Consider the following 16,076-nt stretch of genomic DNA (forward strand, 5'->3'; position numbering starts at 1 on the left):
TAGTATTTTATTTTATTCTTTTCCAGAAAAATAATTAATTATTTGCGTTAATAAGTGAAACAGAATTAGTGTACCTTGGCGTATACCTGAGGCCTTGACAACTTGCCTCAGATGATCTACATACGTGACATCTGCATGTGGTCGCGTGTTGGTAATCATACTGTTCAGTGCCCGGCTCGGCTCCTTCTTCACAATGTTTCAGTACTACACGACGTAGTTCGCGAACTCCGTGTATACATACTGGATGATAGGAGCGTTTATAGGGAAATCGCCAGTCGGATATCTGAAATAAAAAGAAATAATCACATATCCTAAAATTCTATTTAAATTCTTTTTCTGCTTTATTTAATTCTTCTTTGGCTGACGTTCCCTCCAAAAAAGATGCTAGAAAAACTTCTGGAATGTCAAACTTATTAGGTGAATTGCCGCATGAGTGGGCTAATCAATGTTGCTCATTTCTGAGAAAGTAGGGGTACAAATACCCGAGACCTACATTTGGTCGATTTAGAGAAAGAGCAAATTCTTTGAGCAGAGTTATGATGTTTCAAAAAAGAAACTAGTACAGATAGAAATGGAAATAACGGCAGAATTTCCAATGATTTATATCACAGTTGCTGTACATCAATACTGTTTCAAAACCGATCTGTGCAAGACAATGAAGGGTTTGAATAGAGAATGAATGATCGGAGTACGATAGATAGACAGTCTATGGACATATATAGTCTGACGAACAGACCAGGTGGCCATTACCCAAGATTAGGGAGTCAGCCTCGACTTTATGTTAAGAAAATTGAATGATGAATAAGGAAATGAGGAAGCAGTTGGCTATTGTTTACCAAATAGCAGGCCTTTCCAAATCTATGAAAGTACGTAGATTTCCGTCCATTCCACAGCTGAACTTGTAAAGCCTCTAGGAACAAAATATCCAGGTGAATTTAAAGCTACATTATAAACAATACCATAACCGACTATACAAACAATAGTTTTAAACATGAAACTCTAAAGGAGAAAGGTCCATTCATTGTTTTGGTAGATTTGCTTTAGAATGTGTATTGTTATGAGTAAAGACTTTGTAATTTAGTTCAACTCACAGTGCAATATGCTATGTCAGAAGTGTAATTTTGACATCCATAGGTCATGAATTCCATAGTAGTATTAGCGCAAGAGTATTCTCTTGTTTGTCAGTTCCAGTGTTGACACTGTTAAGAGAAATACGTTGTCGACTTCGAATTCAACTACAAAGTTACCTTCAGACTATGAGTTCGTTCACTATCAGGGCAGCATATTGATTTTTTTTTTTCTATATATCTATAATTTGAAAACAGATCTTTTTTAAAGGAGTAAAGAAGTATTCTGGAGTACAAGTTAACTTTTAAATAAGTTTTTTTAATATATGTTTAAAGGCGAGTCAATTCTTTGAGGATATCGGTGCTCAGAGCATTCTCCAAAATGGAACTTAAGTGACAATATTTTTTACTATTATTATTATTATTATTATTTTTTTTTTTAAAAAAAAGGAGGGGACGAGGGTAAACTAAATTCCAGCGGAAGCATTGTCTTCGAGGTCATTCACCTTTCTTTTCTCACTTCCACGGCCACTTGTCTAATGGTGTGTAACTCCTCCATCAATACTGAAATGTTTCCTTTATTTGGGGAAAATATTTACATTAGAGCAAATGCAGCCAGTTATTTGAGGGAGGTTTAAGTGTATAGCTCCTAAGCTAGACTACCAGTTGTGGACTGTGTTTTGGTGCTTTTAGTCCATCTGCCCTATTGTCGTACTCACTTAAATGACTACCAGACAGATTTTAAAATCATTATCGTGTTTCTATTCACAATTTTTTTTTTTAAATTTGTAATTTATTTTATTATTTACTCTTGAAACAATCAAATATATATATGTATATTTGAGGACGTCAGTAATATTTACATTTTAATGTCTAAACTTCGGTTCGTCCTAGTTATTTCAAAAGTTATACATGAAAAAAATTGTAGTTTTTTAATTTTAACTTACTTAAGTTTCAATCAGATTAATGTTGCTTCAAAATGTATAGTGTGTTTAAAAGGTGAACATTTTCTAATTATTGCAAGACGTTATTGTGTAATAATACTTCCGTTAGAATTACAAAAACTATCGTCGGAATAAGGGAATAACCAAAAAAAAAAATTAGGGATCTGTAGATTGAACTTTGAGCCTGGATACCGGCACTTGTAATATAATTCCACTTCATTTAAACAGTTTTACTTTATTAAATATGAAATACTGTGTGGGAGGAAGGATTTGCTGAAAGCCAACTGCCTACGAGGAAGTTTATTTTAGAAAACCCAATTTTGAATGGTTCAATTACAAATTATGTCAATAAAAATACCATAAATATGGAGTACCAATAATTTACAGACTTACAAATGAGTTCATCAGATAATTTATCGTGGAATAAAGCAGTTAATCAGTTTATGTATTCAATTCTCCCGCAATGTATCATCATCAACATGATCATTGACCTCAATTATCAAGTTATACTTTATTAAAAGAGAGATTCGTATGAAAAGAACTTATTTCAAATTTTTGCAGACTATTTTTCTCTTTCTTCCTTTTTGGTGCAATTCTATCTCCGACAAAAGCATTTCATTCTTTTTTTCTTCTTTTTTTTAAGTGGTGCCCTAAATTTGGTATTTGTCCAACCTCCTTTTATGAAATACATTTGTCCACTAATGCTTTTTAAAAGGAAAAAGTCTTTCGTTATTTACTCAAGCGATCGAAAACTGAGTTTTCTTTTTTGGACAAATATTTATTTAAGAACAATTCCTTCTTTTTTTTTTTCTTCCTCTTCCTTTTACTCTTAAGGGCAAGTTTTGGGATGGTGTCAAAATTTAGAAATGGTATTAAATTTCTAGTTTCAAATTTTCTATTATCTATTATGGCTCCCTTTAAATATTATTGTTTTTTCTATAAATTGTTGACCGTTTGTAAAATGTAAAACATGTCAATGCGAAATAATATGTGTGAGGAGCTAGAGTTGGCTTGTTGGTAATCTAAACCTAAATGTTATACACATTAACAGGCTTTAGGGAACTAAACAACTGGATGACCATATCCTATGGTTTCGAGATGGAAACTGATGAGAAATTGGCTTCCAGAAGCCAGCTGTGAACAAAATTAACTACTTCATAAAATATAAATTTGACATTTGTTTTTGTTTTTAAAAATCATCTTTGATGCTTTTCCTTTAACTTTTCCTTTTTTGCGTTGTTTAAGACGATAAAGATTAAGAACTAGATTACTTGATCTGGCAATTGATAGAAGAACATGAAATGTAATGGGGTATGTTATGCCTCTTCTCTTTCAAACATATGCTGATTTTTATTAGAGGTTGAATGAGTTATCGCTAGTTTTTTTTTTTTTTTTTTTAATGATTTAAGGCGCGTCAACATCTAAGGTTATTGGTGCCCGGAGCTTTTTTCAGTGCACTGCCGGCCTCCGGACAGTGTTCTCTCGTTACAGACAACACTGTCCATCACCGGACAGTGAGCTGTAAGAAGCTCCTAGGAAGAGAAAATCTAAGGGTCAGCACAACCGCATAGCTAATCCCTTCCCTGTTATCGCTAGTTGTACTGATAGTAGTAACAAGGGCTATTAGAGAAATAATGGTTTAAGTTTAGAAGGAAATCACAAATTCGTGTTTAATTTTGTTGAACTAGTTGGTTATACGACAGAACGCAATATAGGAGTATACCTTTGGTCTATAATTCGCTACTCGGTTTTAGAAAACTATTGCGCCTTCCCGAAGAATCATGGGCGCTTCTCAACTGAGACTTACCTAACAGTTGGGATACTTTTATAAACTGCATATTATTGTTGCTTTTATCCTGTCGTAACAGGCATGTTTATTACATCCTTGACCAGTTTCGAACTTACAGCCATCATCAGGGTTCCTTAGTAAGTTGTGTGTAGAGATTTCGACCTCACTCATGTTTCCGTCACGCAAATAAATATGTTTTGTCAATTCCAGAGGTTATAGGATATATAAAAAAATAGAACGTCTATTGCTTGACATTAAACCATGAGAGAATTCCAAAAAGTGTTTTTATAATTCTTTTTTACGTTACAAAACGATAAGTTTACACACTTAGCCTATAGTAACGTAACAAAATTAACTTTATTATGAAAAGAAATTTAATACTTAAAAAAAAAATAAATTAAAGTATCCTAACAAAATTCAATCCCTAATATTTGATACCATAACAAAAAAGGCTGTATGATTTGGTTAAATTATGTAAATCTCTCATGTTACATTCTTCACGAATTATTTCCTTTCTTATTTCAGTTTTTCTTTTTATATAAATAACATTATTCGTTTAAAAAACAAAAATTATATATTTTTTTAATAATAATTAACTGTCTTCAAGTTTATAAATATCTGATTTACCTCATTAGAATCACATCTGCCCCAGCAGGACATGACATTTATTGTGTCCCAACAGATTCTACCTTCAGAATCAGCTTGTGTCACTTTGTAGCTATAGATTCTTCTATGACAGTCCAATGTAGAACTTGGATCTAGAGTTCCTTTGACCTTGGTGGTCACACAACCAACAATTACCATCAGCAATACCGCTCTGTGAACAGTTTTTGGGTTTTGTTATTTATTTATTTTTTTTTAAAAGTTTTGAATAAAAGGAACAGACCTCCATTATAAGGACAAACTTTAAAAATGAATTCGTAACAGAATGAACTGAGAAAACACTTCCATGAACGGGATATATTTGAAAGTGATTAGGAAACTGATTAAGCCTTATTGCAGGAGCACCTGAACATATTTTTGCACAAATAAACCAAATTTGAATCGTAACATTTACTAACATCCTTCGTTGTTAATCAGCAACCTTGTAGAAAGAGGATGATCAGTTTACTGGTCTTAATCAAGAAATTTCACCTATGGAGAAGCTACTGTTGATTCAGCAACCTTTGCAATATCTTCTATTACAGCAGAAAAGTTAATTTTATCTCAACATTTTTATTAACTTACGATCAGCAGAAATAACTTCGATTTTTTTTTTTTTTTTGTATTTTCATTTCCTATATTTATGTATATTTCCCTGTATTTATTTATTTATTTATTTTTTATATATATTAAGAGAAGCCTGGAGAAAGCAGATAAAGGAAATCCGGGTGGCAGAAGATTCCGGCTCCTAGATGTGCAGGTAGAGCCCTAAGGAATGGGAGCAAAAGAGTTGGAGGCGTCAGAGACCCGGATAATGGATCGCGTTAGAATGTTCGAGACCATTGCTACACAGATCGTAGAGCGCCAGGAAGAAGAAGGTGAATAAAAACAAATAATTACAAAGTTTCTCTACGGAACAAACTATAGGCTGCCATTTTTATGTTCGTATGAAAGTGAACATACTACTGTCTTTTTTTTTCTTTTTTTTTTATGATTTAAGGCGCGTCAACATCTTAGGTTATTAGCGCCCGGAGCTTATTTCAGTGCACTGCCGGCCTCCGGACAGTGTTCTCTCGTTACAGACAACACTGCCCATCACCGGACAGTGAGCTGTAAGAAGCTCCTAGGAAGAGAAAATTTAAGGGCCAGCAGCTGGATTCGAACCCGGGACCTCCGCGTGGGAGTCCATTACGCTAACCACATAGCTAATCCCTTCCGTACTACTACTGAGTTAATCATTAATAAAATTACTTTTTTTTATTAAAATGATAATTATTATTAATGTTTTATTTACTGAAAATATAATTTACTCGAGATAAACATTTGTTATATCCAGTTACTCTCTATCACCTTCTGAATGTCGCGATTACACAAAACTAATCTCTTTTACAGTTCCACCTCCATGTAGCCGTAGTAATAACTTCCAACATGTTGGACGTACTGAATTAATTTGGGGTGACCAGGGAGATGTATAATTTCTTCTCAAACGTTCACCTCTAAAATTAATGGGTTCTGTATTTGAAAGCTAGAAAATGTTTTCTTTATTTCCTTTTACTGCTCTCTAGAGGAAGTATTCCAAATTGGAACTTTAGTTCAAACGTTGAAATTTTGTGAACTTTGATTTTGATTAGATAAACTTCTTATCAAAGAATGTAGAGAATATCCTTTGATTTTATCGCATGTAGCGTACATCTTTAATGTATCTCTGACCGGTTTTGGACTTCCACACATTATAATATAGATGTAGATCAATCAGATTGGTGTAAAGATTTCGACTTTCCTTATTTTTCCATCTCTTATTACATTGCTGGCAGTAAGCGAAGTCGAAATCTTTACACCAATCTGATTGATCTACATCTATATTATAATGTGTGAAAGTCCAAAACCTATCTTGGATACATCATACACGAGCTCTACGGCGAATAAAATCTTAAGATATTATCCATCACCGCGGAACTAATGAAAGTTAGTTGGGAACGTCGGAAAATGAATTGCCCCAAAAAAGGGTGGGAAACACTAAACTGATGAATTATGAGCTATATTAATTTCGTCATTAATTTATAGAATCCATAAAATACAAACAGGGTATAATGGCACATCTTTAGATTCATAAAACCGTAGGATGATTAGCAAGGATCGATAATTTAACTAGAGGAATGTTTGAATGAAATTATTTTAATTAATGTAGTTGATATTTTAGTTAATATCATTAATCGCATGGATAGTCTTTGTGCTTTGAATGGAGGTTTCTAGTATTAAATGTCGCTCAATAATCATCACCCATCTATAATTCCACGCACATCACACTAACATATTCTAATGTTATTATAAATTCATCAATGTTATGATTAATCTATCAATATTATTATAACATTTACAACATGTTGAACATACGTAGTGCCAAGTATGTTTGCTAAATAGCTCAGAAACTTGTAGCCAACTAATTTGACTGCAGTTTCAGATCTAATTTAACTAGCTGGTGAATTTGTTACTGCTTTATCAAAATTTTCTTAATTTAACAAACAATAATAATAAAAAGGCGAATGTGAACATTTATATTTATAATTTTCTTTAAAATAAATTTCTCTCATAACAATTCTCAAGATTCTAACTTATAAATTGTTTATTAATTTTAAAACATTTTTCATTCTTATTAAAATTATGCAGCTTATAAAACAGCACGTTAAATCGGCATGACACTTAAGAGATCTTATTCCAAATCTTCCATCCGTCTTTATAATAACCTTTTTTTTGAAACATTTTTCTAATAAAAGTTACTAAACAACTTTTTCTTTAATTGGTACTCGAAGTTTAGAAACTATCTTAAGTAAAGGCATTTTCGAAAAAATTAAACGTCTAGTGAGACTTAATTTTTTCGGTAGAGGAGGTCCTATGTTCGAATCTAGTTCACTGCCTGAAGATACAGGCGTTGTCTGTGCTTAGTGTCCACAATACATAGGTCTCTAGAATGTAAAAGGCGCTAATGACCATAGAAATTGATGCCCTTTATTTTATTTTTATTTTTTGAAATGTGCAAATTTTGTAAAAAGTACGCATTGTTATTACTAGGAACTATACCCACCCGCAAAGAAAGATTTTTACCAGGTAACCTTCTCAATCTCCAACATCTTCTAGTCATTTAGAAGTCTGCATGAAAAAAATTGACAATACCTTTATTTTGTTTAATCTTCTTTAAATACTTTTTTATAATTTAATTAAAAGGAAATACTAGAGATGTGCACATAAGTGCAAAAAATAAGCAGTTTAAGGACGAAAGTGACTGTAAAATAAGGAAAGAGAAAAGTGTTGAGAGGATTTGTTCTGCTGAATGTAAGATATTCTGAGTTTCAGGGTAGGCGGGTGGGTGGAAAGTAGAACAAGCTCAGACTGTGATACTGTTAGCATGGCGGAAGTAAGAAGAAAACACACAAAATTCAAGGAAATGAAATTACGAATCCTATGTTCATGCAAACTAATTCCGAAAGAAGTCAGTCTGGAATAAATCTTAAAAAATATGAACAAGTATGAAAATCACTCAACCTTTTCTCATCGCTGTTTACAAAATTTAATTTTCTTGAAACTCAGAATTTGTGCTAAAAAAAAAAAGAGTTAATCTTTAGTATTATACCTATGATAGGATGGTTCTATCGAAGGAAGCATTATAACCTCCCTAGAACATATTAAAATTATTATTCTGTGACAAAATTTTAAATCAAAGCGGTACGTCTAACATCAAAAGTTGGTTCTAAACTTTAAACGATATTTTTGGCCATTCTCTAGGTTAAGATTAAAACGTAAAAGTTAAAACAATAATCTAAAGCAATTCGTGATTGATACTTTTTTCGAATAAAAATGTATTCCTTTTGATTAAAAAAGGTTGCTAATATTTAACTAATGATATCTAATTGCTTACAGAGTTGTGCTTCTTTTGTTAAGTTGTGTAATTTCTTTGTTCTTTTTTTCCAGTTACTCTTCAACAGTGGCAACAAATGATTCTTTTCTAAAGTTATCGCCCTTGTTATGTTACAGGTAAATATATACTCAAATATTCAGCATAAATTGATAGAATTCTACTTCTGTTTTATAGTTCTTATGAGATAATACCAAGAAATAGAACAAAATAAATTTATTTGAATAATACAGCAGATTTTATCAAGATCCAATAACTCTTGGGGAGGAACGTCTAGAAAATTTATGGTGTACTAGGAAATCACTGAGTACTGAGTGACATTGGATTTGTTGGTTCTCTGCACGTCCTAAGGCAGTCAATGACGACAACATAATCTAACTGTCTTTTCGTCCTCTTTTTATTTCTCTTGTTACCAGTGTGAGGAGATATTACAATCGTGATGGAATTGTAGATATCGAGTGTTAGAGCAATCTGAAAGGATGGGTTAGAATTAGGATGGTTTGTGCGGGGTTGTAGCATTGATATGAATATCACGAGTTATTAAATAAATTATAGCATGCCTTAGAGTGTATGTTTGAGAGAGAGGCATTCGAGAATAGCAGCGAACACAGAACAGAGAACGATGGAGTAATGTCTTCTGCTTCAGGTGGTAACAAATAACGTTGGTAAGCACTGTAAGTGATTTGCAAAAGGTTTTAAACGAATTGTAACAGTTGACAAGGTTTTCATGAATGTTTACGTGTAAGTAGATAAACGACCATGGGCGGACTGTTTCCGAATGAATCAGTCGCCTTTATTCCATCCATAACCTCTGTTCTGGTGGGTGATAGATTTGTCTCCTACTTCTAGTTATCTACAGTGAGATTGACCTAGCTAACTCAAACGTTTAGAAAGTTGATTTTCGAGTCTGTAAAGTTGTTATTATGCTTTTAATATATGTATAGTATTAATTTTTCTTAAGTAATAATTTTAGGTATGTCATATTCTAAGATTATTGACGCCAGAAGTCTTTTTTTAATATGTTGTCACCGGACAGTGAGCTGTAAGAGGCTGCTAGGGAAAGACAATCTAAGAATAAGATGGATTCATACTAACCCCTGGATCTCTGCGTGGAAGTTCATTGTTCTAAAAACTGAGCAAATCTCCTCACGTTACTTTTTTTTTTTTAAACTTATTTTTGCTATTATTTGTAAAAAGATTGATATAAATTCCATTTTTCTTTCCCAGGTTTATGCTGGTTCTGGTTTTTAAAACAACCTGAAGTATTTTAGATATTACATGTTATGTTTTACCTACGTATTGCTAAGAATTTTTTTGTTTTTACTTCAGCTCTGTTAATATTTGCTATACCATGTTTTTTACTATATACAAAGGGCTATTCCTGATAAATTTTAATAAACTCTTACTTTGAATTTTTCAGGATTTAGAATTGTTGATACTGAAAGGAAAGGACTCTAATAATCTGAATATTTTACTACTAGACACATTATTGTGGGCAACCTGTAAACAACAACAAATGTAGTCAGCTGATCGCTTCAAATTAAGATTAAGCCTAATGCCTGAGAATTGTTCCTAACGTAGCGTTGTCATGCAGTAATGGTTAGTAATTATAAGTTTTTTTTATAATTATATACTCGTTAAGAGAGAGCATTGTTGGATTCAAAACCTACAGGGTTTGAGTCCAAGGAATGCTGTCCATAAATTTTTTCTTCTTTGAAACTTCTATACATCACTGACAGGTTGGTGTAGGACGGTATTTTTTGCCGTTTGAGAAAATTATCCTAAGGCCGCTTAGATTCGGGCAAGAAAACAGGAATTTTTTTTTTTTTTTTTTTTTTTTTTTTTTTTTTTTTTTTTTTTTTTTTAGCGCATCAACAGCTGAGGTTATTAGCGCTCGGAGCTTTTTCCAGTGTACTGCCGGCCTCCGGACAGTGTTCTCTCGTTACAGACAACACTGTCCATCACCGGACAGTGAGCTGTAAGTAAGAAGCTCCTAGGAAGAGAAAATCTAAGGGTTAGCAGCTGGATTCGAACCCGGGACCTCCGCGTGGGAATCGAGTACGCTAACCACATAGCTAATCCCTCCCCTAACAGGAATTATTGTTTACGATCATGTTTTAAAAAATTGAAAATTAGTTTGAATAAAAAAAAAACAAATATTTATAAAAAAAGAAAAGTAAACTTAAGAAAAGCAAAATCTTTCAAGTTTATTGCCCTGCTGAGAGTATAATATTTTTTAAGTGGAAAAGTGTTCTGGGGTAAGAAAAAAATTATTCCAGAAAATTTCATTTAAAAGTAAGTTAACTGCTGTTTAAAGAGGAAACTCAGGGAGCATGATCCAAATTGAATTAAATGGAATTAAAATTCTTGTGGTTTTTTTTTTTTTTTTTTTTGGTAATGCTCTCATCCGACCTTTTTTTCTATTCCAACTCTGCAGTGTGACACTATTGAAACAAAGTGAAAAGTTAAATCGAGGCACAGTTAATCAAACAATTTAATTCACTTTGAATTCGATTTGCCTTTAGAAAACTAAGCTTTTCAATATGTGTCTTGAATTAATTTAATTATCGAAAATTATTCTATTCCATTTAGTATTCCTTTTTCTTATTTCACATTCGAGGAAGGATTACAATTGACAATATTGAGTTATCACTAGAAAAATATGGTTTCAAATTCCCTGCGGCTGGAAAATATTTCTAACACTTTTTTAAAAAAGATTTTCTCTAAGATGGTCCGAATAATTGTTTTTAAATTTAGTACTCTCCATGGCATGCATGCAGATCTGCAACTTTAACTTGAATTATTTTTCATACGTCTCTAACTTCATTTTTCTTTGTCACGGACTGTTCCTAAATAATTGTTCATAATTGTTGAGCTCTTAGGGAAACCATGATCATCAGCTAAATATTTTCTTCCGATTTACCTTGGTACCTCGAAGTTTTCTTATACTTCCTGTATGTTCGGGCTTAGGCCTTTACTTTTTGCGACTTCTCCCAGTTCTACTAAGTCGTATTTTAATACGCTACACTCAAGCTAAAAATATCGTTCTCAAGCCTACTTTATATTTCGAATTCTGGTTGGAACTCGTCACAAGAAGGCAAGCAAGATGGATTAGTTTTGGGTTTTTGTTAGAATTGGATGTCTACTATTTGCTTGGTGCTGAAAAAAAAAAGGTCTTTAGCGGTCCTTAGCCATCTAGAGTGCTAGCATAGTGATCCTTCTAATGTAGAGTCAAAAACCAAGAGATATTCTGTAATTATTCTTCAGCCAAGATTCTTGGAGCTTTTAGAGAGGAAACTTTAGTTATTTAAGGCCAGCTTGCGGCATAACGTTAACCTTTTTACCCTTTTGCTGGTCAGGCAAAGGGCACAAAAAACGAAGTCTTGACGGTAAATATTTACAGATATCGTCTGAGCTGTAGACCGAGTACTTCCAAAAAATAAATTATTTTCTAAAGGACATTACGCTCAGAAAATACTAATGCTTCCACCTGCTTTAAATGAAGCCCGTGCGAAGACCTGACTGAGAGGAGGAAATGACCTCCTGCATGAAAAGAGTTACAATATTATTTGGTTTAAACACAAAAAAACTATGGAATCTGGAGCCATAAGAGAAAATATGCGTAAGAAACTGGAAGGAAAAAATCTCGTAAAATAGTGAAGATTCCCCTAACAAAATATGTAGCAATGGATTTAGAGATACTAAATCTTACATCGATTACTTCTTTATAATAAAATTACTTCTTTTTTTTCTGAATAATAAAAGTAAGTGAAAATATTTGGAAGAAAAATGTGTTGTAAACTTCAACGATTGCCGTGGAAAATAACTTTTTTGCAGAAATAACATACAAAGAACAACAGCAACTACAACATAGAAAATACAAGAACCTTTTTTATAATCAATGAGACTTCAGTTTTTTTTTAATAAATAATTTCAGAATTTTGAAATTTTAAACAACCAAGGCAAGGCAGAAAGTAAAATGGGTTTTTTCCAATTATATTTTTAATAATGAAAACATGTATAAAAGTAGTCGACCTTTTTTTTCCCATCCTGTAATTTGTTTATTTTTTTTTTCCGTTGCGGTTAAATAAAATTAAAGTGTCTATCTTCGGAGATTTTTTATTGATCGAACTGAGAATACTGCAGTTGACGGGTAAATTTGAAATTCGTGAAAACAAAGTATTGTTTTTTCATTTTTTTTCTAGAGAGAATGAAAGCGAAAATTGAGCCCAACATATATTTCTTTTTAAGCAAGCCTTATTTTATGGATATTACACAACAATAACTTGTTTAACTTTACGGTTACACGTTCCCCATCACAAAAGAATTCCTGATGAAAGGGTGTATTGTATCCGAAACGCAAAGATAAATAAACAAATCGTTGACCAAAAAGTATTTCTCTTCTCATTGTCGATAAAACTTATCACCTTGAATATATTTCTTTCGAAGGGTTTCATTTCTGCTTGGCCATATGTTACCTATTGTAACTCAAAAACCATAGAAAAGCGACAGATTTGCAAAGACAAGGATTTCCTAATAAAAATGTGTTTGCCATTGAATTTGTTTGCCTAAATTGTAACAACATAAATGTGTTTTTTAAAGTATGAATGCATAAAGTAACTGATGTCTACTCCAATAAAAAAAATAATTCAAGGAATAAAAGATTTAGCTGAACGAGTACGCAGAGAAAGATTATTTTTAGGCATCAGATGGATTACTAAAAGAAAAATATGAAAACCTGTTGGAGGTAAATGAATCTTTTCGTAATCAGTTGAAATTCTTCACTCTTTAATTTACCGCTCTTTTAGGCAGTTCTGTACAACTTACATTTAGTAAGTTAGTGAGAGTAAAGCAAACAACCACATAAATTTAGAATTCTCTTCTAATCACGACCTTCCAGAGAAGCACACAGGCCCTTTGAAATTACCTGGATTACTCAGTTAACTTTCATTTAGACTCTTATTTTCCAACTTTGTTGAGGTGATACTCTTATTTATTACATATACTCACTCTATAACTTATTTGGTCTCTTTAATCAATGTAGAAACAAATTTATCAATTATTAATTGTTGATATATTCTTCACAGTGATTTTTCACATATAATAATTGACGTTGTAGCTGTAGTAGACAAGTTGTTAAGAAAATTAATATTGTTTTCCTCCTCTTTGTATACAACAGTTTAAAATGTAGACAAACAGAATTTAACTGTTATCCATCTTTCTTTACTCCCAATATATATGTTATGGTGGTTTCAGTTTACTTTATTTATATTTATTTTTTACTGCAATTTTGCTATTTATTTTTTTTAATATGAATAATATGTGGCTTTAATGTGTATAAATCATTCCCATACGATGCTTGATTATTTCTAAAAATTGATCTAACATATTTTTATTTTTGCAGGAATGTTCTGAGTATCCAAGATTCTTGGTCCCATTACGTTAAGAGTTGGTCGAGAAGCACTTCCGCAGCCGGATATCCATGGATAAAAGCAATAGACTATGATGCTTATGGAAAATGAAGAATTGCAGTTTTCTTGGGGGAAAGCATTTCTACAGGTATAATATTGTTCTTTTAATCCTTTTTGTTGATTTAAACGCGATTGTCTTAAATTATAAACGGAATATACGTATGACTTGTCAACTTATGGTTCGGACCACGTTTTGGCTAGGCCACCTTTCTGAGTGTCTCCTATACTTTTCGATTAATTTTTTTCAGACATGGACTTCACAAGCAAACGATTCTGTAGACTAAGATAAGTCCACCCTTACACTCACATTTAACTGTGTTGGTGACTCACTAGATCTACGTAGGACCATCTCATACTATCTTTTTACGAGGAGTTAAATATGGTTTTCTAAACTTCCATTTAGATATTTTAAGGTTTTACTACGTTTTAAGTATTTGATTATTAAATTTCTAACCAAACTTCCAAGAAGAAAGAAAATCAATACAACGGAAGTGCAATTTTAAAGAAAGACTTTTCCTGCAATTTACTATGAATTTGACAAACGGGTTCATTTGAAGCTGATCTAATGGTTTACTTGAGCTTAAATATCAGTTTGGTTTGTAATTTGTTCCTGATTAATAATATAGTTTGGTTCAAAGGGAATGTGTCGCATCCTATCAACATTATTATTAATTGGATCTCTTTTTTCTTTTTATTATACAATTGTAAGTTACAATTAAAAATCAATTATGTTCGTAAATTATGGTAAGAAAAAGTCATATGTGTGTTCATACGAGATTCTTTTTTTGAGAAAGTAAAGTGAAACTGACAAATATTGGCGAAAATTAACCATTTTGATGACTCATTAGGCTTATATAAGACCATATTTAACTTATTTTTTACCGCATTACATGTTACCTATTAATGTATTAGTCTATTATTTTGTCAATCTGTCTGCTACACAACTTCATTAGTATGACGTTCCTGGATTAGAAAGATATCACGTAAGGCTACATTACTCAGTTAATTTGTGAGTAATCGTCTTATGCATGTATTACAGTAATTCTCATTTTTTTGTGAGACAACTAATTTTGGCCAATTAAATTTAGTTTTAATTCAATTAGAATTTAATTGATTAAATTTTTGCCCGTATCTGAGCTATACTGTATTTTTAGTAATAAGAGTCTTATTTTAAATAATTAAAATCTAGGAGACGTGATGTGGGAAGTATAAAAAATTTAAGCGGATATATACTTGAAAATATAGATTAATTTAGAGGTCGTTAAAAAAGTTTTTTTTTTAATAATAAGCATCCTAAGAGAGTGCTTGGTTTACTTTATGAGGCAAAGAATTATATACTGAGAACTTTTTACTCCATTCTTTTAACACCTAGATAATTACTAACAGTCAACTTTTTTCTGACTTTCATAATAAACTACCTCAGATTTACCGTACATTTACCGTATATTAATTCAACCTATTTTATCATCTCATCCTAAATCTCACTACTCTCTTGAGACCTATTCAATAAATTTGAAATCTTAAACAGAATTAACTTATTTTCATATTCTAAATAATACGACTCCCCAAATTAATACAGTGTACAGTATATTCAGCAACCCTAAAAAAAAGTTCAGAACATTTTATCTGTTCAGTGCTAAAAAAAGAAGCTGCCCTTAACTCTAGGTTAGCTTTATTAATTTATGTGAATCTTAGTTTAATTTGAATTCAGCTAAACGAGTTTCATAAGAGTTTAGTAACTATGTTAGAACATGGCTTGAAATAATGAGCAGTTAAGTGTTGAGAACATCACTTAAATAAGCATAATTAAGCAGCACTAAGATTAATATGACAAAAATATTTTAGACTGATGCCACATAAAGTAAAAAATGCTGTTCTTCTGCTACTAGACGAAGACTCCTAATTGTTACAATGTCTTTCCTGGAAGTTTGCCTGATAAAGTCATCGTCAGCCTTGTAAAATTTGGTAGTAAAATTACAGGAATGGTATTGAAGTAATTAGAAATACTTCTTCTTATTCTACTTCAAAGATTATTCTATTCCATTTACTTTTGTAGCGCTTGTTACTGAGCACTTACTTTTGGTTAATCGCATTTGCGTATACTTGTTGTACTTGTTCATATGTACTTACATTTTATTTTGAAAATGTGGTTAGGTCCGCAGTGCTTGATACTATCGCTGATACTATGTTTATATAAACATATCTACTTATGCTTTTTCGAATCCCTAATGGGTTTGGGAATTTCATCCATTA

The 16,076-nt window shown here is 32.0% G+C and overlaps 1 protein-coding gene and 1 long non-coding RNA gene across 32 annotated transcripts in view; one reads left to right on the forward strand and one right to left on the reverse strand.

The window, feature by feature from the left end:
- Positions 1-16,076, forward strand: part of LOC141456803 (uncharacterized) — a 120,459-nt gene that overhangs the window by 31,193 nt on the left and 73,190 nt on the right. For all 31 annotated transcript variants that reach the window (XR_012460022.1, XR_012460008.1, XR_012460024.1 and 28 more), the window contains 4 exons: positions 5,137-5,320; positions 8,409-8,471; positions 9,773-9,951; positions 13,757-13,911. This is a non-coding gene — a long non-coding RNA (uncharacterized lncRNA). The remainder of the gene's footprint in view (positions 1-5,136; positions 5,321-8,408; positions 8,472-9,772; positions 9,952-13,756; positions 13,912-16,076) is intronic.
- The window catches only part of Gpb5 (Glycoprotein hormone beta 5), a 29,661-nt gene that overhangs the window by 3,095 nt on the left and 10,490 nt on the right, over positions 1-16,076 (reverse strand). Inside the window, exons 2-3 of the mRNA XM_074133084.1 lie at positions 4,428-4,617; positions 75-283 (exon numbers count right to left, since the gene is read on the reverse strand). Of these exons, the coding sequence (XP_073989185.1) occupies positions 75-283; positions 4,428-4,617 (399 nt within the window). The remainder of the gene's footprint in view (positions 1-74; positions 284-4,427; positions 4,618-16,076) is intronic.

This window comes from Rhodnius prolixus, unplaced genomic scaffold, assembly GCF_049639745.1.
Source record: "Rhodnius prolixus isolate KJV_2025 unplaced genomic scaffold, Rpr scaffold_10, whole genome shotgun sequence".
NCBI lineage: Eukaryota > Metazoa > Arthropoda > Insecta > Hemiptera > Reduviidae > Rhodnius > Rhodnius prolixus.